Genomic DNA, 23,812 nt, shown 5'->3' with positions numbered 1-23,812 from the left:
TCAATTCACCAATAATATTCCCTCAAACCGACGCAATATGATGTGCACGGTTGCATACCAATAAGGATGCAACAACTGAGGCCAAGTTAAAATTGTGCAAGTGGACTCACTAAGAAACTGGGTAAACTAAATGAATGTCTCTAGTGGGATCACATAATCGATATTGAAATGCGGACAATTTGTGTGTTGATATCGATATGTAGTTAGTGGAGAAATGTCAACATGTGCCACTAGTGGTGGGACACCATCCCACGTGGGAAATATAGGAAAATAACTACTCGGGTCTTGAATCTGAGGCCGTGGGCTCCCAGTAGGATTGGAAACTGCGACCACGCGAGCGAAAGCGAGTGCTCTAGCCCTGAGGCTCAATCTAGCCTGACTTTCTCTGTATACATTTCTTTGAGGAGTACCAACTTTGGCAAGCGCTCTTGTACAGCCTCCCGACATGCATGTGTGTTACATTTCGTTACTCCTACTGCACAGCTGTAAACAATCAGAGTTTTAAGACGTTTCTTCCTATTTCTCATGTCGTTTTATTTTCCATGTGTATGGTGTTCCAGCTGTAGTGTTACATATGCCAAATTGGTTCATTTTCGTCTCTCTCTTGGCATGTGTACTGTGTGTAAGATACATATTTCTGGAGGTATTTTGATATCCAGTGCGTCATATGTCCCAGAAGACGTGAGACATGATACAAGTTTGTTATTTTCACGCTCTATCACAATTTGAACCATGGATTAAGAGATTTCTTTTCATATATGTCGACTGTGGGACAATGTCCCAAATAAAGTGGGACATTGATACAATCGTGTTCTAGTTACGTTCTACCAAAAAGTGCACCAGATGTAATAACAGAATATACAACGTTATTTTCCTAGTTTTCACACGTGAGACGGTGTCCCAGCAGTAGTGGCACATGTTGACATTTGTCCATTAGCTACATGTCGATATCAACACACACATTGGCCACATTTCAATATTGATCATGCGATCCCACTAGAGACATTCATTTAGTTTACCCAGGTTCTTAGTGAGTCCCTTTGCACAATTCAACTTGGCCTCAGTTGTTGCATCCTTATTGGTATGCAACCGTGCACATCATATTGCGTCGGTTTGAGGGAATACTATTGGTGAATTAGTTTTCATGTTCTTGACGCTAAACCTTACATTTCCGACGCTTTGAACTCACGTTTACTGAGTATGAGTGCATTTCTGGGCATTTTTCGTTACATGTTCCACATATGTGAATCACCCTGCTCCATCTGTTTTGCTCTATTGACACTCGAGATGTCTTTCTAGAGCATCTGAGTACAAATTCGCTACACTTAGTACCCAGAACTTCACTGTTGCCCATCATCCGTACCTGTCGATTATGCAACCACACACAACGAGCATGAAAGTGTCCGCCATTTTGTATTTGTTCCAGATATCGACTTAATACAAACGAATTATTGTTACCTGGTAGAAACCCCATCAATTCATATCCATTTAGACCAACTTTCATTTAGCAGATTATCCGGGACTCCCTACGTTCCTTGGGGAATCCCTTGCGCGTGCATGGTAGGATTGTGAAACATGCAAAATTCAATACAGCAGGTATGACTTCTTCAGTGAATTTTCTACCCGCCCTCTTTATGTTGGATAGTTTCCGAACTATTGGCGTCCGAAAGTCATTTTCCCACGCTTTCGGCACCTTGTAGATCTGAAACTATGTCCGATAGCCGAAAGTTCAATAGAACTTTTTTTCTTGTCTCAATGGCAGGATTCACCTCCCAAGAGTTGTAACACTTATTTTGCAACACCCGATATATATATATATATATATATATATATATATATATATATATATATATATATATATATATATATATATATATATATATATATATATATACTATTTGGTCTGGAAGTGGGCGTTGTGTGATATCGAGTGTTCCTTACTTGTTAGTTTATGAAACCCCAGAGAGCGTTGTCTGCTGTGGTAAGATCTGGACTTCTTGGAGGCCAGGCAAAGGGAGCTGATGAAGATGCACAACCTCATCCAATCAAGCGCTCAGGGAACGTCTGATTGAAGTAATTGCGCACGTGATACGCCAATTAGTTGTACGTCCACTTCCGGACCATGCTGTATATATATGTCCGGAATAATATATATAAGGAATAATACGGGAAAAAAATACGGAATAATTAAGTAGAAATCAGAACATGAATAAAATATAGCTCTCTCTCAGTTGATGCAATGAAAGTTGATTCGTCAATCCTTTTGTAATAGAGGAAATTCCCGGACACCTCAAGTGACTAATTAGTTTAAATTCCTTTATATTCTGCCTCGTCAACATTTTAGTTGTTTGGAACAATCAATCGTACCATCATGCTACAATTTACTTGAGTTTATATGTGAATATTATATACACTGTAATATTACCAAAATCATTGCATCCATTAATTATTTACATTTTTAACAAAACATGTGAGCTTCTGAGAACAAGTTCTACCACAAAATGCAACTTGGTTTCAGCACAAGCAACCCGCAATACATGCATTACTCAAGTCTCTCACTAATGATTTGCAGGGCAGCCTTTTATTGATTTAATTGACTTTCCGCTTTGTAAACCAGACGTAAATCTCATGGAAATCATTTGGGCAGAGGCGAAGCCTACTCTAAAGAGCATTCGAAAGATCTACCATAGAAAATAGACCAAGGACTTGGGATAAACTGCTGTGGTAGCTCCTAACACACGACTGGTCCAAGATGAATAATATATATGTGCCAGCCATGTAATAGACTACATAATCAGAAGAATGCTACATCTGAGAAATACAGAAATGTTTCGGGCACAATAGTACTGTCCACGCCATACTTCAAAGAACTGCAGGCGTAAGGATTGACTAAACTTTTCTTGCAACTACCAGTCCATGTATAATATTCTTGTACAATTCTACTACGAAAAATGCCTGTTGAATATGAATTGAAGACTTGACTATTGTAAATTTCGCTTTCTATCTGAGAGCTAAGATGAAAACACATAAAAGCATATTCTGAGGGAATGTGAACTTGATTGTTCGGAGTCTAATAACACTTTAAAAGAAATAACGGTATTTACTTCCATTATTCAATTAGTGAAATGTTGGATTTCAACGGTTTGTTTCACAAAATATTTTCAGGATATTATGCTAAGTTTAATTTGTTTGATAATTGGATTTTCAATTTATATAATTATCATGTTTCCAAACTCCTAGATTTTGACATTGTGCAATTCTGAAATTGTACTAAAACCATCGTAATACTGCATCGCATTCTAATACTAACTTTTCCTCATGCTAGATATGTTACTAAATTTCAGCTTGAAATTCTTTAATGAAACACAATTATATATATTTCAGTATCACCGTGAAGTTTATTTTGAGACGCTAATAACTTAAATACGGTAGTATAAACCGCTATAACCTCATTATTCTCTTAAACTAATACTTGCACATAATTACACAATACCATATATTGCCATTACGTGTTTTACCAAATTTGTAATTAATTTTGATTTAATATACTAATATTAGTCAATATTCAGCATATGTCAGATGAATTTTAAACTTAATTAATACATATGACATGAAGGGGTTGTATGAATACATTCAGCGTACTTTTTAACAACAATTATGTTATATAACTAAAATGTATTTAAGGGTTTTTCATTAAATACTAAGAAGTTTGATGCAAACAAGAATCGAACGCAGTATCACAAAATTAATATTTTAGCGTTTTTATCAGTGACCTAATATAAATACGCCCTGCAGAATTCCATCTATGGAAAACAACTCGAATTTGCAAAACAATGGCTTTCATGTCTGTAAAAATGCTGTTTTCCTTGTTTCCTTTTCTTGTTCTTTTTTCCTTCCTTATTTAACTACATATACGAAAATTATGTATGATGTTTGTCATTTTAGTGGACATGTTTGCTACGTATGGAGAGATATGCGATACATCCAGCATACGCTCAAATTGATACACAGTTGAAATATTCTATCATTACGTACTTAAGTGGACGCTACTAAAGTTAGTACCATTTCAGTGATTCTGATTACATTTAGAAGAGAGAACCACATCTGCTAAACTCTTCCTGATTGCAAAAGTTGGCTTAGATGGTCTGCCATCATCATTAGTTTACTGTTTCTGAAGATACCCGAAGGTGAACACAAAATTTTCAGTTCATATCTGCCATAATCAATGCCGTTATTTCTTCTGGCATAGGCTGTACATTAGGAAATTGTAAATAAAGAAGGGACTATTCGAAACCTCTATTGTTTTATTATTATTCTAAACTAATTATATAAATTCTTACACTACTTATTAAGCATAAGATTATAAGAAAAAAGTTAAGATGACAGAAATGTTCCTCCAGCTATACAGTCAAATTAATTCATTCATCCATTGATTGGAGTTAACTGAATACCTCAACAGTACTGTTATTTACCATTATTATCAGAATCTAAAGGAACGAATACGTCATTTCGTTAAAGGGAACCCGTCCTCAAAGCAGTGATCGATTACATGATTTGTAAAATAACAAGAACGAATGAAACTGATTTCAATATAGATAAAATTAACAGTGAATAGTTATCGAATTGAGAAATTAAACAAGAAGTTCGTTTGATACCATAAGGAATAAATATAAGAGAAAATAAATGATAACATTAAGAAATATAAGAAATGTAAAAGAAAGTACTAACTAAATAGAGAGACATCTTAACAATTTTAGTTATACTAATTTATTAATAAAAATCCTGTTGTGCAAGCTAGCGAGTGAACGAAATTTAGACTAAAAATGTTTTATTGTATCAAATGTTTTCAGAGTTTAATATATTTCGAACATTCTTAGTGCCAGTACCAAGCATTCTCCGTGAAGTTTTAGTCTTCACTGCAATATGGAGAGTGTGTATCAGGCAGTAAACAGTAATATGTGAGATTATGGTTTCTTATTACAAGGATAAACTCTCTCTGCAATAATGGGTAGAAACGTGCGCCAGTTTTCGAAAAAAATGTATTCTAGAGAATTATGGATATTTTCTACGACCTAGTTCCAACCCGCCTTGAATAATAGCGTGGCAAGAACAGCTATAAACGGAGAAGCAAAGAAACCAATAGTAGAGGATAAGCCTTAGCAACAGTTTTTCTATTTCGAAACAAGACACGTTTCACTGAGTGCAAACATGTCTGAGAATACACCACACACGATGACACAAGAATATGACGTAGTTCACAAGAATATCTTGAAAGAGAGTGCATTTAAAGAAACGTTGCGAGTCATGCGAGATAACCATACGACAAAGGAGAAATAACACTCCTGCCCTAGAACAAAACTAAAATCTATTCACTAAGCAGTGAATACTGAACACAGTTGGTGTAAGTAGTTCCGAGACGGCATTAATGTCATAGTATCACCGATTTGTTGATAGTTATCATTAATTGTATCTTCAAAAATTACATTTGCACAACTTTAAATTATTCTGCAGTAACCTTATTACATACTGTGCGAAGAAAGTATACATTTATTGGTATAAAGAATATGGAAAACGATTGGTGAACTTACTGCAATTGGTTTCGTCACTATTGTCAAGGCATTCATTTATTCCATCACACACAAAAAGGTTTGATATGCATAGTCCTGAATAACATTTGAATTCATTTGCCTCACATGTATGTTTCGCTAGTAAAAGAACAAAATTCAAATTAACAAGTATACAATAAGACAAAAATGTATAATTCAGAAGTTTCCATCATATATTACAGTATAATTTAATTTAAACTTAATTTTTTATTATGCTCAGGAAATTATAAGTGTTTATAAATTTGTTACCCTATAGTGAAAAGAAGAGAGAAAACTGTGTCTAACAAAGTTTGTTTTAGAAATAATTATGAAAACAAGTACATGATAATACATGATAACAGTTCAACATATTCTCTAGTAATGTATTTTGTGGCTATGTGGTTGGCGTAGGGCCTACGATGCGGGAGACCTGAATTCGATTCGCGGTAGGAATTGATGCGATTAGTATACCTGTATGTCTACCCCGCATATTGCCTGAGTGGTGAAAGGAATACTAAGCTCGTGGAATCTTGGGATATTTGAGCTGAGAAAATCAGGATTTTCCGTGTCCATTAAGTCAAAATGTTGGCAATAATTCGTTGAGAAAGACTGATATTTTGATGGTGAGGTGAAGATAAAAATTCAGGTTCTTTAGGAAATTACTATGACTAAATCCACTTAGTTAGATTATTTTCTTCTCGTTTCAAATTTGGTTTGACAATTCAATCAACTAACTAATTGGTCTATCTGGTAGAAACATAATTTTATTTCCTAGATCTTTTATACAATTACAAGAGTCATGTCTTCCATTTCGGCTCAGTTTATTTGATTGACAATGACTCTGGCAAGTCACAGAGATTTCGGTAAGGATAAGCGATCAGTCTCGGCTATGCTCGCGATGTCTATAACCTGACACTTGCATGCGTGACTTAATAGATTGTGATCATCTGCTCGTCAGTCCAGATGATTTGAGCAGTTAAATGAGCCACTTTGTCACAATTGACACACTATGTAATTGTGGAAAAGTTCAAATCACATGTAATGGGGGACATTAAGTAGGTGTTTTAGTTATATCACAGATTTCTGTAAAATAATAGAGCGCATTACCCAAAGGAAAAGAAGAAACATCAATTGGCAGTATTTAGTTTAATCGATCACAGTTCTCAAGATTCTCATGAGAAGGAAGTTCGTTCCCTCTTTTAATCTTTGTTAATTAAGTAACAAACATATACTTATTCAGTGTGCCACTAAGTGTACAGTGACGATTTTTGTAAAATCTATATTTTCTATGCCCTAATCCTTTTACTTTGTTTCTTTCGACACAACTGTTTGTAAGACTAATCCAGTCAAGGGCAGTAAGTTCTACAGAGGATGCCAGGGTTCCTATATTCATGCACAACATTTTTGTATTAATACAATTCATCATCATCATTACATCCTCGTTTTCGAGTGCTTTGATGGGTTTTTGTTTTGAGTTGGCTTTTACGATAATAGACCCAGATTCAGTCGCTGGACCACCTCCGGAAAGTCGCCGTGGAGCCTTGCGAGTATTTTTTGCCCAAAAACTCTTCACATTCCACGATGGTCGAGAACTGGAAAGACTACAGTTAAGGGACAACAACGGGCTTCAGAAAGCGATGAAAATTTTCCGGAAAATTTTGAAAAGGAAAATTTTCCGATTCATAAAAGCATACTCCACTTATTTCTACATCGTTGTTTATCCGTGATATGAGGTGGAAAATTTTCTTCTATATTTTCCCGGAAACTTTTCCGTTCTAAACAAACATCAATGACCAAGTAACAGTTCCACAGTAATAATAAAATTGAGTGAATTCATGTATAGATATGTTAAAAAGTGAAAGATCGTTTAAAGAATCTGAAAATTTTCATGGTTCAGAAAATTTTCAGTACTATATAGGAACAAGTGAAATAATTTTTCATGAATCGAAAACTTGCCGGTCCTGTATGGAAAAATTAGAAAAAAATATTAGTCGGAAATTTTTCATCATTTTGAAGCAAAAGTAAACACCTTTTATGTGAATCGGAAACTTTTATTGCTCTGTGGAAACAAGTGAAAAGACTTTTCATGAATCGGAAAATTTTCATTGCGATGTAGAAACAAGTCAAAAAACTTTTCATAAGCGGGATAATTTTCGATGGTATATACAGAGTGATGTTAGGTGGAAAATTTTCCACTATATTTAACTGCACATTGAGCTCCATTTAGCTTTTGGGGACCGGAAAATATTCTAATATTTCAAGTTTGGGAAGTCAAAATTTACATATTGTTTCTCTGTCCCTCCCTCTCTCTCTCTCTCTCTCTCTCTCTCTCTCTCTCTGTGTGTGTGTCTGTCTGTCTGTCTGTCTGTCTGTCTGTCTGTCTCTGTGTGTGTAAAGTGCAGGGAACATACATCAAGTTCGTAGAGAACACATTTCCCATTCAAATACTTAAAATATAACAAGAAATCTAAAATAAATCTTTGTGAATTTATCAATTATTTCAAAAACATAAAATGCGTGCCTATGTAATGATATAACCACATAATATTCCTTACGAAAATTACTTTTGTAACAGAAAATAAGAAGAAATCTTTGATTTTATTGTGTTTAACACTCGTAAACCATAATTTCAATATTGAAATTTTGTACAACCAACATCTTGCAGCAGATATTTGTATTGTACAACTGCCATTATTATGTATAAAAATGTATTAGAAATAATGACTATTCAACAGAACAAGTGCACATACAGGGGCAAGACAAAACAATGTAAAAACACTTCATAGAGGACACGTAAGTTTGACACTAATGTGTACAACACGTGTTGCGGTCGTCGATCGTTTTTCGTTTTCAATGTTTCATGTGGATCTTCTTTTTCCGTCAGCTGCAACCAGTTCACCTGTGAGTGTCGTGGTGTGAAAGTGATGCGGTAAAATGGTCGGCTAACAGACTTCCAAAGAGGCATGATCGTTGGTTCCCGTCTGGTTGGAGCTACGTTGGCAATGATAGCGAACATTGCGGAGGTATCGAAAGGCACTGTGTCCAATGTCACGAGGGCATACACAATTCATGGGCAAACGACGTCTACAAAGCGCAAAAGTGGTCGAAAGACAATCCTGTCAGATAGGGACCGGAAGGCATTACAACGGATTGTAGCAGGCAAAAAGAAGACCACGGGAATGAAAATAACGTCTGAACTCAATTCCGGCTACAGAACTCGGTTCCATTGAAAACATTTCGACGGGAAATTCATAAAATGAAAATTCATGACAGTACTGCTATCGCCAAACCCCTGGTCACCGCAGTAAATGCGAAGAGGCGTTTCCAGTGGTGCAAGGACCACAAGGCGTGGATTCATGAGCAGTGGATTTTCTGCAGGTCCCATCATATCTTGCACGGAATGAAGAATGCTAAGGCGTATGGGGCCATTTTAAGGGCCAGGTTCTACCCATGGCCCAAATATTGTACCCTGATGGTGATGGCATCTACCAACATGATTTGGCACACTGTCACGCTGCAAAAACGGTGAAATCATGGTTTGAGGAGCATGACCAGGAGCTATCGCACCTCCACTGGGTCCCACAATCACCAGATATGAACATCATTGAGCCATTGATGTCTGAGTTAGAAAAACTTGTTCGATCTGCTTACCTTCCAGCAGCATCCCTTAGGGGACTGGAGCATGTTTTGGAAGAACCTAGTTACAAAATTCCACACACCACGATTCAGGAGTTGTATACGTCCATTCCACGTTGGATCCAAGCTGTTTTTCAACGCAAAGGGAGGTCTCACACCATACTAGGTATGATTTTCACTCTTTCGCAAACGTTTTAGATTATTTTGTCCAACCCCTCTATATATAAAAAAGAAATATATTTTTCATTTTGTAAATTAAAATGAAATTACGTGCTGTTAGAACGCAACGCTAATAGTGTAGCTTTTTACGTTTCTTTTATTATTTTATTGAAAGAACAACTACACAAATCAGCTTCATTATTAGTTATATTTCACTTTCTCTTCTGAATGAATATATGAATAAGTAAATGTTTACTTGCAGAAAATGGTCAGTATTTCTTTCATGAGCTACTTAAACTCGAATTTTGGGTAGTAAAAATTTACAGTAGGCAATTGATATTATCTCTACTTATTTATAGATGTTGCAGTATGTAAATGTAGAAAAGTAGTAAAGTTACTAGAAAACTTCGTCTTACGCGTATTAAACTAACGAAATATAATTTTGTGAGATCAAAGGTGGATTCTGAGGGAAAAGCGCACTGAAATTTTTAAAATATTTTTGAAGGAATGAAGAATCGTTAGATTTTCATTTTATGGAAATTTCAAGACAATATTTCTTACCAATAAATTTTAGTGCTAAACAACGATGTAGGAATAAGTGGAGTATTTTTTGTGAATCAGAAAATATTCATCACTTTTAATAAATTGAAACTTTAATTAATAGAATGGAATATTTGTGCTCTACGAACACGATGTTCTGTATGTTCTCTGCACTTTCCACACACACATACACACACACACACAGAGAGAGAAAAAATGAAATGAAATCATTGAGTTTTACGTCCCACGTTTATGCCGGTTAGGCTAAAGGAGACGGTGATAATGAGAAATGAATGAAATGGTGGAATGAAGAAAGTGGGAGGAAACGGGAGAACCCCGAGAAAACCCACGTACAGGGTGTTTGTCCACCACAAAGTTCACTTGGCGGGGGCTGGGATCGAACCCGGGACCCCAAGCACACACACAGAGAGAGAGAGAGGGAGAGAGAGAGAGAGAGAGAGACAGAAAGAGAGAGAGTTGAATTGAGTTGATTTTGAGTTTGACGTCCCTTTCAGCACCGAGGCTACATGAGACGGTACCAACTGATTAAGGTCGAATCCGAACTACATGTGGTCCCAGCGGGAATCGAAGCCAGATCTACCATGCCAAAGGCGCTTATGCTAACCGCTTAGCAACGAAGGAGTTCGCATAGAAAAAAAGAGAGAGAAAGAGAGAGAGAGGAACACTATGTAAATTTTTACTTCCCAACTTAAGATATTAGAAAAATATTCGGTTCCCGAAAGCTAATTGGAAAATTATAATTTGTTGATAACTAACTGCTCTACAGAAATTCAATTTTGTATCTCAATGTGTAGTTAAATATAGCAGAAACATTTCCACCTAAGATCACTATACATAATATCCAAAACTGACCGGCTTTTGGAAAGTTTTTTCCACTTTTTTCTACATCATTGTTCGATCCATGAAAATTCCTTTCACTCGTTTCTACTGAGCAATATAGCTTTCTGATTCACAAAAAGTTGTTTCACTTTTTGCTTCAAAATGATGAAAAATTTCCGACTGTTAAAAAGTTCTTGAATTTTTCTATAGATCATCATCAACATAGGTATTCTGCCTTTATTATTAGGTCACTTGCCGCAGCTGAGAAGCTTCCATGCTCCACGGTTATATGCTAACTTCTTTGTCTTCGCTGATGGTCTTTCTGTTTTTATATCATCCATTAATTGTAGTCTCCTTCGCCCCCTCTCTTTCCCGCCACCATACACTCTAGTACATCCCTCATGATACAATCTCTTCTTAGGCAATGTCTCAACCAGTTTCTCTTCCTCTTCCTAATAATATCTAAAAGTGTTCTTTTCTCACCCACCGTTTCTAACACTCTCTCATTCGTTTTGCGCTCGACACAACTAATTCTTTACATTTTTCTCCACACCCACATTTCGAAGGCTTTCAGTCTATTTTTATCACCTTTACGTAATGTCCACGTTTCTGCCCCATTTAGTACAACACTCCACACGAAGCATTTTATGAGTCTTTTTCTCAACTCTTTATTCAAGGTCCCACAAAACAGACTCTTCTTCCTCCTAAAGGCTTCTTTCACCATTGCTATCCTTGCTTTTATTTCACGTTCGCACTACATATTATCACTAAGAATACTAGCCAGATATCGTAAACTATTCACTTGTTCTATTCTCTCCCCTCCTACTTTTATATTTGACACCGACCCCTTCGTTCCAATCACCATGGCTTTTGGCTTTCTAACATTTATTTTCATCCCATATTCTTCAAAGCCTTTTCTCATTTTTTCTAACATTTTATTGATTTTCTTTTCAGATTCTGCAACAAGCGCCAAGACGCCTGCAAATCTTATGCATCTAATCATTCTACCTCCTACCAAAATGCCACCATCATCATGTAAACTCTTTTTCACTATCTCTTCTAGATAGACATTAAATAATGTTGGCGAGAGGCAGCATCCTTGTCGAACTCCCCTTCTAATTGAACTCTCTTCCGTCAGTTCTTCCCCTATCCTAACACTTACTTGTTGGTTCATGTATAAGTTTCTTATGAGTCTTCTATCTTTCCATTATAACCTTATCTTCGTTAGAACTCCCAACAACAATTTCCAATTCACGCGGTCAAAAACCTTTTCTAGATCAATAAATATAACATACACCTCTTTCCCTTTTCCTATAAATCTTTCACCGATCGCCCTTAATAATCCAATTGCATATCTTGTGCTCTTGCCTCTTCTGAACAAGAACTTCTCCTCATCAACTTCTTTATTTGTTCTTTCATATTACCTTCTGTTCAGTATTCGGAGCAGAAGTTTAGCTGTATGAGATATGAGACTAATAGTTCTGTAATCCTCACATCTCTTTGGTTCGATTTCTTAGCTATCGGTATCATGATCGTTTTCAGAATGCCTTTTGGCCATTCTCCTGTTTCATATATTTCATTTCATAGTCGGAACGATTCTTCCTTTCCCTTGTCTCCTATATTTTTAATGAATTCGATTGTTATGTTATCTATTCCGGTTGCCTTTCCATTCCTAATCTCAGATATAGCCTTTTCAAACTCATCCCTAAGAATACTAAATCCTTTATCATCCTCGCCTACTTCATTTTCTACTTCAGCATTTAGTCTGTATGGTCTATCCCTACTCTCATATAAGTATAGTATCCATATTCTCATAAGAATTTTTCCATAGAAGGCAGAAAATATTTCGATTCATGAAAAATTGTTTCACTTGTTCCTACATAGTATTGAACATTTTCTGAGCCATGAAAATTTTCAGATTCTTTCAACGATCTTTCATTTTATAACATTTCTATACATGAATTCAATCAATTTTATTATTACTGAGTAATTGTTATTTGATTACAGATATTTTTTTAGAACGGGAAATTTTCTGGAAAAATATAGCGGAAAATTGTCCAGAAAATTTTGCGAAATGGAAAATTTTCCGAGGAAAGTTTTCATCTCATATCACTAGCTTCAAAACACTCACCTTGCTCCACTACTTCGAACGCATCTAATACGTTCCGATTCTGATCTAGACGGAGCCAGAATAGTTAGTCCGAAAGGGTTAATATTTTACCACCTGACAACAAACAGCATGTTGATAACGCTTCGGATTCACCAGAATTGAAACAAAACTAACTCCATGGTCTATGGAACCCGGAGGTTCATTCCAGTGTTCACAAAAGCTCTCCATTGTTTTTTTCCTTAGCCCATCAAATCCAGTTTCTATTTTGTATTCTACTTTCTGAAAGACACATCTTAATATTGCCCTCCCATCTACGCTTAGGCTCTCTAATGGTCGTTTTCCGATTTGTCTTCTAGTTAAGACTTTGAAAGCGTGATTTTCTTCCATCCCAGCTAAATGGCCTGCCACCTGAGCCTCCTAGACTTGATGACCCCTAACAGTGTTTGGTAAACCGTATAAATTATATAGTTCCTTGTTATGAAGTTTCCGTCATACCTCATTTCCGTTCCTCTTGGGTTCGAATATTCGTCTCCGTATCTTGTTCTCAAATACGTTCAGTCCATATTCTTCCTATAGATTGAGCGACAATGTCTTGCAGCCATACAGAACAACAGTCATAATTATCGCTTTATATATATATTAAGTTTCAAATTCCTCGACAGAATTCGCGATGTCAAGAGATTTTGAACTAAATAATAACACCACTTACCTGCTATTAGTCGACTTTCTTCGTGAATACAGTTTTTGACTGTTAATATTGGTCCTAGATATTTGAAAGTATCCACTTTACCAAAAGTATTATTCAATATTTTAACGCAACCCTAATTTGCCGTATTACATCTCAACGAACTTCCATGTATTCAGTTTCATCTGCGTTTTCTTTCAAACCTATGTCCCTGAAAGCGTGTAATAATACCTCTGCATTTCTCATTATTGTTCGCCTCTCACCCGCTTTTAAATTTTCATCATTAGCATACGATATAACTAGTTGAATATCTGTCAACTTTAAGCCCTGGTTCCTATCTTTGATTGTCCTTATTGCGTATTCCAGGACAAAGTTGAATAATAATGACCACAGCGCATCTCCTTGTTTCTGGCCATTCTCGACGTGAAAGCTCCTGGACAAAAATTTTCCTATCGCGTCATTACTTTGGGATTCATTTAAACATATCTTAGTTAATCTAACTAGGTTTTTCAGTATTAAAATTCTGTAAGGATATTGTACACCTACGAACTTTAGAAACTGGAGGTTGGATATGTAAGAAATGATTGCCTTTTCTAGTAGCAGAATAGTTTCACTGTATGTCTGATTGTTGGACAACCAACATGACAGCAAATACATGCCCGAAAACATAACATGCCACGATATTCCTCTAGTTGGAGGGAAAAGTATTACTATCTGAGAGCATCACTTAGAGAAACAACCACGAGATAACTCTGCAGAAATTTCATTCACGTTAAGTTCTAAGAGATAGGAATTAATGCAAAGAAAATGGATATTATAATTCGCACCGAAAAAGTATGGAAAACTAAACAAAAAGAAGAGAGGGAAAGGAAAGAGCAAAAGACATGACAATAAATTATATTTTAAAACTTAAGGATAAACAGTCTGCGTCTTTCCCCCTGTCCCCTATATTTGTCTTGGTTTTTCTCCCTTCATAGGATAGATCTCTTTCAGTATCAAACGCGAACATCATTTATAGTGTTTAATTCTTTGAAAAAATATAACTGAGTCTAGGGTGACACTCGAACACAGAATCCTTAAAACAACAGTCTCACGCGCTACCCACTTATCTATACACGCTATATCAACTGCGTAAATAAATCAACTATTACACGCGCTGTTATCAATCGTGTTAAATCAGCCATTGTCCGTGAGTTACCCCAGTTACACTTGAAGTCTGAATTTTATTTACGGCCTTTAGCCATCTACGGGAACATTCCCCTTGTTTTCATTAAAAGCATTTGTTCTGTAGATTAAAATCAAGAGACTTTGAGACCCCCTGGTTCGAAATTTTGAAAGAACACCTCAGGCATCCAGGTGATCGGAGTTGTATTTAGAAGTCAACGCCTCTGAAAGAATCACCACTCATCTCAGCGACCGTGAAAACTAAGGATTTGACACTAATATTTGCCATTTTGGATTATTTTTACCTGTTTAGGTAACCCCTCATTGACCCCGGCCAGCATACAATGGTAGCCGATATTAAGTCATCGCTAATGGAAGTGTCATCATTGATTTCAGCGACCGTGAAAACTATGGATTGGACACAAATATCGGTGATTTTGGATTATTTTTACATGTCTCGGTAATCCCTCTCTCCCCCGGTGACCCCGGCCTGCATATAATGGTAGCTGATTTTGAAAGTTATCGTGTATGAAAGTGTCACCATTGATCTCAGTGACCGTGAAAATTATGAATTCGACATAAATATCGGCCATTTTCTAATATTATTACATGTCCCGATAAACGCACCCCTCGCCCAATGGTTCGAATTTAAAAAAAAAAAGTTTCGTCCTGGTCTGGGCTCTGGACAAATGTATCAGTGATCAAAATTTAGTAACTTTATGTTAACTCGTCTGATCCCCAGGCCGCACATGGACACACACACAAGCAAACTCGTGCTTCATACACACAGCAGATAGAACAAACAGCGTTCTTTCACATAGAACGTTGCTATGTTGCTTCCACCCAGTTAAGAATTCTACCAAGTGCCGGAGGGCATTAGTCTTTTATACGTAAACACTTCTGTTGAATCACCCTCTTCTATCGAAGTAATGGGTCACGTGTACTCCTCTTATTAGCAGTTTTGTTACTATTGACCTTGAAGAACTAACAAATGGCGTCACGTTTCATGAAGTCACGACTCGCTTTGGTCCGTGAAGTTGATATATAGCAGAAATGACCTATGCATTACTCACCCGTTTTAAAATAAAAAGATTATGTTGGTTTTACCTGGGTTAAATTTCACGGCTAACTTTTTGAATTATTTGAAGAGTATCATTGATATGTTAGTGTTAATAATATTTATGGAACCAATGACAGGTTGTAAACTTCCAAACTATGCTGTGCATAAAAGTAGAAATAGTTCCAGAGTCCTGCAAACCCAGGACCGAATCTCGAGCCAGGCAGAGAACCGGCCGGGCGTAACCGCCCTGGGAACAACCAAGTTGGTAAGTCAAGTCAATCCTTCAATATGCAAGGGAAAATGAGAAATGTGTTATTAAAATATTGCATTGTCTACTTGTCCTTCTCGTATGAGAAAATCATGTGAAAGGTTACTCGAGATTTGCTTTCTCTGTTCCTATTCTGTCTCTCTATTTGTTATCTGTGCTTGCTCTGTCCAGCCATATTTATTATACAATAATACAGCTTATGAACGTAAAAGTCTTATACTACGCTCATTAGTGCATTACGAGTATAGAAAGCGCGCCCAGTCGATAGCCAGTCGGGAGACTTTGAATTTAGCACAAAGCAGTCGTCATAAAGTTTGTGGTCCCTTTGGAAGAAGAAAAAGCTAAACGTTGCCATACGTAGTACTTTCCTTTCCCTCGCCCCCTTTTTTCTCTCTCTCTCTCTTTCCCTCCAGTGTGTGTGTTCAAGCATTCAACTCGAGAGCGTACCTATCTCAAACCGTTTTCCTTTTAACAGAAAGAAGGAAAGAAAAAGGGTCATTGACAAAAATTTGGCAACAGTTTGGGTTTAGTTTATTGCCCGTCAGTCAGTTTTCAAGGGAGAGGAAAACCAAACAGGACAGTATGAAAAGAAACCGCACACGAGGGCGGCTTCCCTTTGTGAGCAAGTGGCTACCTATAGACTGAGGCTGCTTTAACAGAGAAGATACGTAAAACTACTACACCGTACGTGATACTAATACTACAAGTACTAGTGCTAATACTACTATTACTGTTAGGATTACAAATGGTAGTGCTAATTCCACTCTTGCTGGAACTGCTACTACTATAACTACTACCAGTACTGCTATTACTCATTACTATACTAATACGACAGCGAATACCAATACTGTTATTACTAGTAATACGAAAACAAAACAATGAAAATAAAATCTTTGAGTTTTACGTCCCATCGTTATGCTGGCTAAGATAAAGGAGGCGGTGATGATGAGAAATAAATAAAATGGTGGAATGAATAAAGTGGGAGGAAACAGGAGAATGCCGAGAATCCCGCACACACGGTTTTTGTCCACCACAAAGCTCACATAGAACAAGCAGGGATTGATCCGACGACCTCTAGCACCGGATGTGTTTTTTTCCTACTGAGCCATAGTCGTTCCTCCTAGATAAAGCATCGGTTCACATTCTATGCAGACCGGCAATAATAACTAGCATTTTTCCGTTTTTTTCTGTACTTAGAAGGTAAATTAGGAACCACCAGACATGTCAACTCTGCCGCGAAGTCGTAGCAGTTGTAGTAGTAATAGCAGTGGTCCTAGTAGTAATAGTAGAAGTAGTAGTAGTATTAGAAGTAGTAATAGTAGTAGTATTACAGTACTTTGCAATATTGAATAAAAGGTCAGTTTTCCAAACACATTACGATTGTAACTGGTTCAGAGTGGAAGTTTCCCGCGCACCTCTCGTTAGCCGGAATATTTCTAAGAAATCACACATGTACAAAATACTCAGAAACTATTTATCTGCGGCCCCCGGTTCATATTGGTGAAAATGTTCCAAAGTACTTGTAGAATATCTATTGCAAGGAATACATCGAATTAACAGTCGAATATATATTATGTGATTGCAAATGCGCTCTCAATATAATAATAGATATGAGATTCGATATAACATGATCTATGTAGAACGTTTTTCTTAGCACTACTTGGCTCATTCTTCTTCAGCAAAGTAACCAAGTAAGTTTATGAAAATATTTTGCCAGTTTTCTCGGTAACTAAGCAAAGTATGATTTAACCGACAACTCTTCGGTTAGTAGTATTCCACCATATTTTATCAAAAGGATTGTCGTAACCGAGACTTGGCTTAATTTAATCTTCATTCGGAAATTTGAAACGTGTCTGTGTCTTTTCGTTATTGTTGGTTAGCATTAAAACACTTTTTTCGTTTTTTCTCTGACTCTCAATATATGAAGAAAACTTTCTACTACTTTCGTTGTATGAAGACAAACATCAAGTTAGAAGACTTCCCCGATAGTGCAAAAATAGTCTACGTGTTATAAGGGCAGGCTTCGTAATTCCAAGGTTTTTAGTTCAAATCTACTCTATATCAATATAATTTTAAATTTATTTTGTTCTTACTTAGTGAATGATAAATTCTTTTTGTTCAAAGACCCTTATCTAGAGATGAGAGGCAATAATCACTCACATATTAATCAAAAGAAAGATAGATAAAATATATATCTTAATGAAATGTTATCAAAAACATTCATTCCTATTCATATTTGTTTATGTTTTTGTTCGTTTTTTTATTCTTCTTTACGAAATTAGAGTTCCCGCTTACTTAGAGTATAACAAGGAATTTAAAAGACTCACAATTTTACGATTTCTTATATTTGAAAACCTAGGACCCAACAATCGTTTGAGTACAAATACATTAAACTAGCAAAAAGGAGAAAATAGTCAAAATTACCGTGCCTAACAAATCTGTCAAACAACTACACAAAATTTCGTAGACATCAGGCGGGAGTTGGAGAGTCATGCTATTCAGTTAGCAGTCCAACCTATTCTTGTTAATAATATGTGGCTTAAATATAGATACATCAACTTCCAAAGAACACAGAGCATCTTGCAGAACTACGTATTCTGCACATTAAGAGCCTACCTTACTAAAAATAACACAAAATATACCATTTTTCTTTTGCTTGTTTATTCATAAGTGAAAGAAGATAATGAAATGCAAGTCACCACAATCATAGATAACGCTATTCTACAACAGAATATATGAACCTGAAGAATGCTCAGTGTTGCCATCCATAGAAATTACAGTGTTGCCAGAAAAACAATTTACCTAAAATCTAAGTTAAGGCAGCGAGTAGAGGAACAAACTCAACAACATTTGGTTACGTATCATATTGTTTTGGTTTCCTGTGAACTACTTTGGTTTCCTGTGTTACAATATGATACGTAACCAAATGTTGTTGAGTTTGTTCCTCTACTCGTTGCCTTAACTTAGATTGTAGGTAAATTGCTTTTCTGGCAACACTGTAATTTCTATGGATGGCAACACTGAGCATTCTTCAGGATCATATATTCTGTTGTAGAATAGCGTTATCTATGATTGTGGTGACTTGCATTTCATTATCTTCTTTCACTGATGAATAATCAAGGAAAGAAAATGGTAAATTTCATATTATTTTCAGTAAGGCAGGCTCTTAAATCTTGCATTGAAACTGGATATCCGGTTCTTTTACAGCTTCAGTCTGCTTGTCTTACTGATACTTAATATTGGTACGACGTTCCCCTTTAAATGTAGTCATTTGTTTCTGCACCTACCTTACAAACTTTACAGTTGACGAGCATGAAAACTTCCTCCTCCGATCGCTAGTCCCATGCCAACTGGAGAGTTAAGGATTTAACCTTGCTTCTCTATAACTGCTTTGTGGTTGTGACCTGACGGTGCTTCATCGCATGTTGTATTTACATTATATTAAATTTCAATCACTAGGAGATCCATTCCACATTACTTATTTTTGTCTCCTTGCAGATTTGCATCTATTTAATCTTCAATTTCCATTTCTCTATTCACAAAATAATGCATCATATATATTTCTCAATTTCTTATCCTAATTAGGTTATTTATATTTCAAGCTATACACTCAGTTTCGTTATATCTAGTTTTCTATTTTGTGCATTTAACCCTTTAAGTGATAGCATTACCATTAAAATATTTAGTTTGTTTTTACGGTTGAACCATGTGTTCTTGATCATACTTTAATAACTTTTAAAATATTTTTGTACTTTGGTTACAAAATACAGGGTGTTTGTTTTAAAGCAACATTACCATAAAATGCGTATTATGTGTAGCTTCTGAGTGCATTGCCCTATTATAGTAACATATCATAAGAATACACTCAGTAACACATAAAGTAATTAGCAGAAGTTTTGTTTAAATATTCTCTTACAGAGTAATAAACCACTAATAAAAAAATAAGAAAAGAACTTTCGCGGAACGTAGGAGATAAAGCTTCCAAAATAGTAATTTTGACTCTCACCTGTTGAAGAAATTTAGAAGTATCAAAAGAAGCGATTCGCAAATCATATATATGAATATTGTAAAAAAGCAATAATGCAAATTAAAGCACCACTGAAGTTATAATTCATGCGGATAGCGCAATGTAATGCGATGTTGCTTGAGAGCAACCGTGCCAAATAAGGTATTAAACATGAATCCATAATAAAAATACATAAATATAAACTGATGATTATATAACTTCCTTATAACCTGATATATAAATACCGCTGTCAATAACAAAACTTCCCTTAGCAAATCTTATGTTTTCAGAATTATATTTTGTATTCGTAATCACATGTCAAAGAGAGAGTGTAACCATCTGAGAGGATCGGAAATATCATGTTTTGAACTAAAAATGCATTATCCGTACAAGAAGTCATTTACCTTTTATGCTTTTCCTTAAAAAAGAGTTAATGTAATTTATTTCAAGTTAGTGTTCAACTACTATGTGCGAGAGTAATTTGGTGTTGGTTTCAGGAAACTCCGACTAGCCAGTAAAAATGAGTTTATGATAAGTAATACAGAAGGACAACGAGAAGATATTAACTTTAGAGATGCTGTGTCTTATTAGCTCTCAGAAGAAGAAGTTTTATCTTGCGAGGTAAGTTCTAAAGATGGTAATAAGAGAGTGATACAAAAGGATATTTCGGAAGCGCACTGAGTATTTAATCCGAAACAAACTTTAAGTGAAAGTGAATTTTCTAGTGACGAAGAAACCTTATCTTCTGTTTCATTCGGGGCATTAAAACTTTTAACCGGAAGAGATGCTACCCCGTGATTTTATACTCCCAAAACTAATATATAGGCTCGTCAACATAATCTCTTTCACAACAATAATCAGAATATCCAGCAGCACCAAAAAACACATCCACAGAAAGCATGTGAATAATTTATTAGACAAGATATGTTGACCAAATTTAATATTGCACAGATCTTGAAGCTGGATAAAAAGCTTCAGGGAAAAAGGAAAGTGTGATGAAATGTTATTCCTACGGAGATAAACACAGTATGTTTCATTATGACCTGCAAGTGTTGCAAAGAATTGGGACATGAGGATAAGAGAAATATTTCACGATGAAAACGTAAATGCCTTGTATAAGGCCAGCATGCCTGTAAACAGATTCGAGGATATTCGTACAATGATTCGTTTCTGTGACAGAAGAACTGGAAATGCTAAACAACAAAGGAACCTGAAATACTTAAGTACATGTTAATAAGGTAGCCGCTTTTCGTCATGTGCGGGACATGTTTATTTGAAATTACAAAAAAATGAACAATGCTTAGCACGCTGACTCCAATCTGACGATTACATGGCCTTCACTACACTTCTCTGTGAGTCATATATCGCTGACATTAAAACTGACTGTGAGGCTTCGTGAGCAATATATGGCTTACGCATTGACTTTGTTTAGCACTTATCTAATGTCTTATGAAAAGTATTATGTTAATTTTCCAATACGATGTTCTAGGTCAAGTGTGTGACTACCTTGCATGCCCTTTAGGTTTTCTCATTATAAGTCCTTATCCACCGAAAATATGTGAAAATATTAACTTACTGAAATTGCGAAAATGCCACTCGTTTGGGCTTTATTCAGCTGTGGTACATAGCATTTTATCATTTAGCATAAACAACTAACACGTATTTATAGACCTCTATATTCAATGTTCCAAGATTTTCTTGAATATTATCTTGCTACTAACAGGGAAGGATGCGTTAGCCACATTTGGCTCACGGATCTTCAGAGAAACAAATTTACGTCTAAGCCCTGTAACCAAGGGACCCATGTTGTGGTTTCTAAGGGGGACTCAAGTATAAGCGACATTTCAAATGTAGTCTCAAATTTTGCGGTAACTATTCTAAAATATCTACTGGGTTTTCGATCTTCCGAAGCACAATTTCCTCTAAAGGGGGGACAGTGCCCCATTTTGCCCCACTGATGAGCGCCCCTGCCTGTAACCCATATATGGCTCACATGGAAAACAAAGAAATTGACACTTTTAAATCAATATTCATTGTTGGCTATCATTAATATTGTATAACAAACACATATGTTTAATATGCGACATTGCGTTGATATACTTGGAAAATGATTTTTTTCCCAGTTTAATAAAATGTTAGCTTGTATTACAAATTAGCTTGTAGGGAATGATAGGAGAACAGTAGAAATAAATGCAGAGATCTTATTAAACGCTTGCAGGGACATGGGTTTGGAAGTTAACACAGATAAAACTAAATACATGGAAGTGCGTCGGGATTGTAATACGGCAAATTGTGGAGGCGTTAAAATATTAAATAATGCTTTTGATAAAGTGGATACTTTCAAATATTTAGGATCAATATTAACAGAAGAAAATCATATTCACGAAGAAATTAAATGTCGACTAAAAGCAGGAAATTCGTGTTACTATTCGGTTCAAAATCTCTTGTCGTCGCGAATTCTGTCGAGGAATTTGAAGCTTAAAATATAGAAAACGATAATCATGCCTGTTGTTCTGTATGGTTGTGAAACATGGTAGCTTACTCTGAGGGAAGAACATAGACTGAAAGTATTTGAGAACAGGATCCTGAGAAGAATATTCGGACCCAAGAGGAACGAGGATGGGGAATGGCAGAAGCTTCATAACGAGGAACTACATAGTTTATACGGTTTACCCAACATTGTTAGGGTCGTCAAGTCTAGGAGGCTTAGGTGGGCAGGTCATGTAGCTAGAATGGAAGAAAGTAGAAACGCTTTCAAAGTCTTGACTGGTAGACCCATAGGAAAACGACCATTAGGAAGACCTAGGCGCAGATGGGAGGACAATATTAAGATGGATCTCGCAGAGATAGGAATACAAACTAGAAACTGGATGCAATTAGCTAAGGATAGAAGTCAGTGGAGAGCTTTTGTGAACGCGGCACTGAACCTCCGGGTTCCATAGGCCTTAGAGTTAGTTAGTTAGTTAGTATTACAAACCATTACCCTCATCCAAAGAGTTCAATTAAACGAGTGTGTTTGCTTTTATAGTGTTTGACTTAAAAAGGAACATTTCTTCACTTAAGTGTGTATACGAACTGTTCAAATCCTGTGCAAGAATAACAGTTGGGATAAATTTTGTATGTTAGTTCCAGAGAAACAAATGCAAAATACTGTCTAGTTACACTTTGATTATTTTGTACTCATGAATAATAAAGAAAACTATGGTTGATCTTACCGCAGACGGACTCAGTTTCATCACTCCCATCACCACAATCATTTCGAGTATCGCACACAAAATATTTTAGTATGCAGTTTCCATTATTGCATCGAAACTCATCTGATTGACATGTTCGGTTACCTATTAAAGAGTAGAATGTATATCAGGCTCAAAGGTAAAGCTTAAAAATATTTATGTTATATTACACAGATGTAGTATATTACGCAGATGTAACGATTTCGAAGATGTATTAAAATAAAATATGGATAAAATCCTTTCTTCCAACTAACTTGAAAAGATGTTAATTTTCGGTAGTGCATTACTGTCATTTATCTGTTAGATTATTGAATTAATCTCGTCAATAACACGATCTTCATAAACACAACGTAAATAATAGAACACGTACTCAGAAGAAAGCATTAAAAATATTATTCAACACGTGTATACCAATGCATCATATAGGTGTAATGTTTCGCCGAAAAGAATGCTAGATAGGTTAAAACAAAGAATCATAACTCAAGAATTAAATATCTTATTCAGGTCGATTATAGTAACTTGTTAA

General features: G+C 36.0%; 1 protein-coding gene across 15 annotated transcripts in view; it reads right to left on the bottom strand.

Moving 5' to 3' along the window:
• Positions 1–23,812, bottom strand: part of LOC145680804 (uncharacterized) — a 296,773-nt gene that overhangs the window by 233,520 nt on the left and 39,441 nt on the right. For all 15 annotated transcript variants that reach the window (XM_081751866.1, XM_081751865.1, XM_081751864.1 and 12 more), the window contains exons 3-4: positions 23,269–23,391; positions 5,589–5,705 (exon numbers count right to left, since the gene is read on the bottom strand). In XM_081751866.1, coding sequence (XP_081607992.1) covers positions 5,589–5,705; positions 23,269–23,391 — 240 coding nt within the window. The remainder of the gene's footprint in view (positions 1–5,588; positions 5,706–23,268; positions 23,392–23,812) is intronic.

This window comes from Thermobia domestica, chromosome 3, assembly GCF_964235325.1.
Source record: "Thermobia domestica chromosome 3, izTheDome1.hap1.1, whole genome shotgun sequence".
In the NCBI taxonomy this organism is placed as follows: domain Eukaryota; kingdom Metazoa; phylum Arthropoda; class Insecta; order Zygentoma; family Lepismatidae; genus Thermobia; species Thermobia domestica.
The sequence above is the reverse complement of the archived record's forward strand: the minus strand, read 5'-3'. Positions and strand labels throughout refer to the sequence as shown.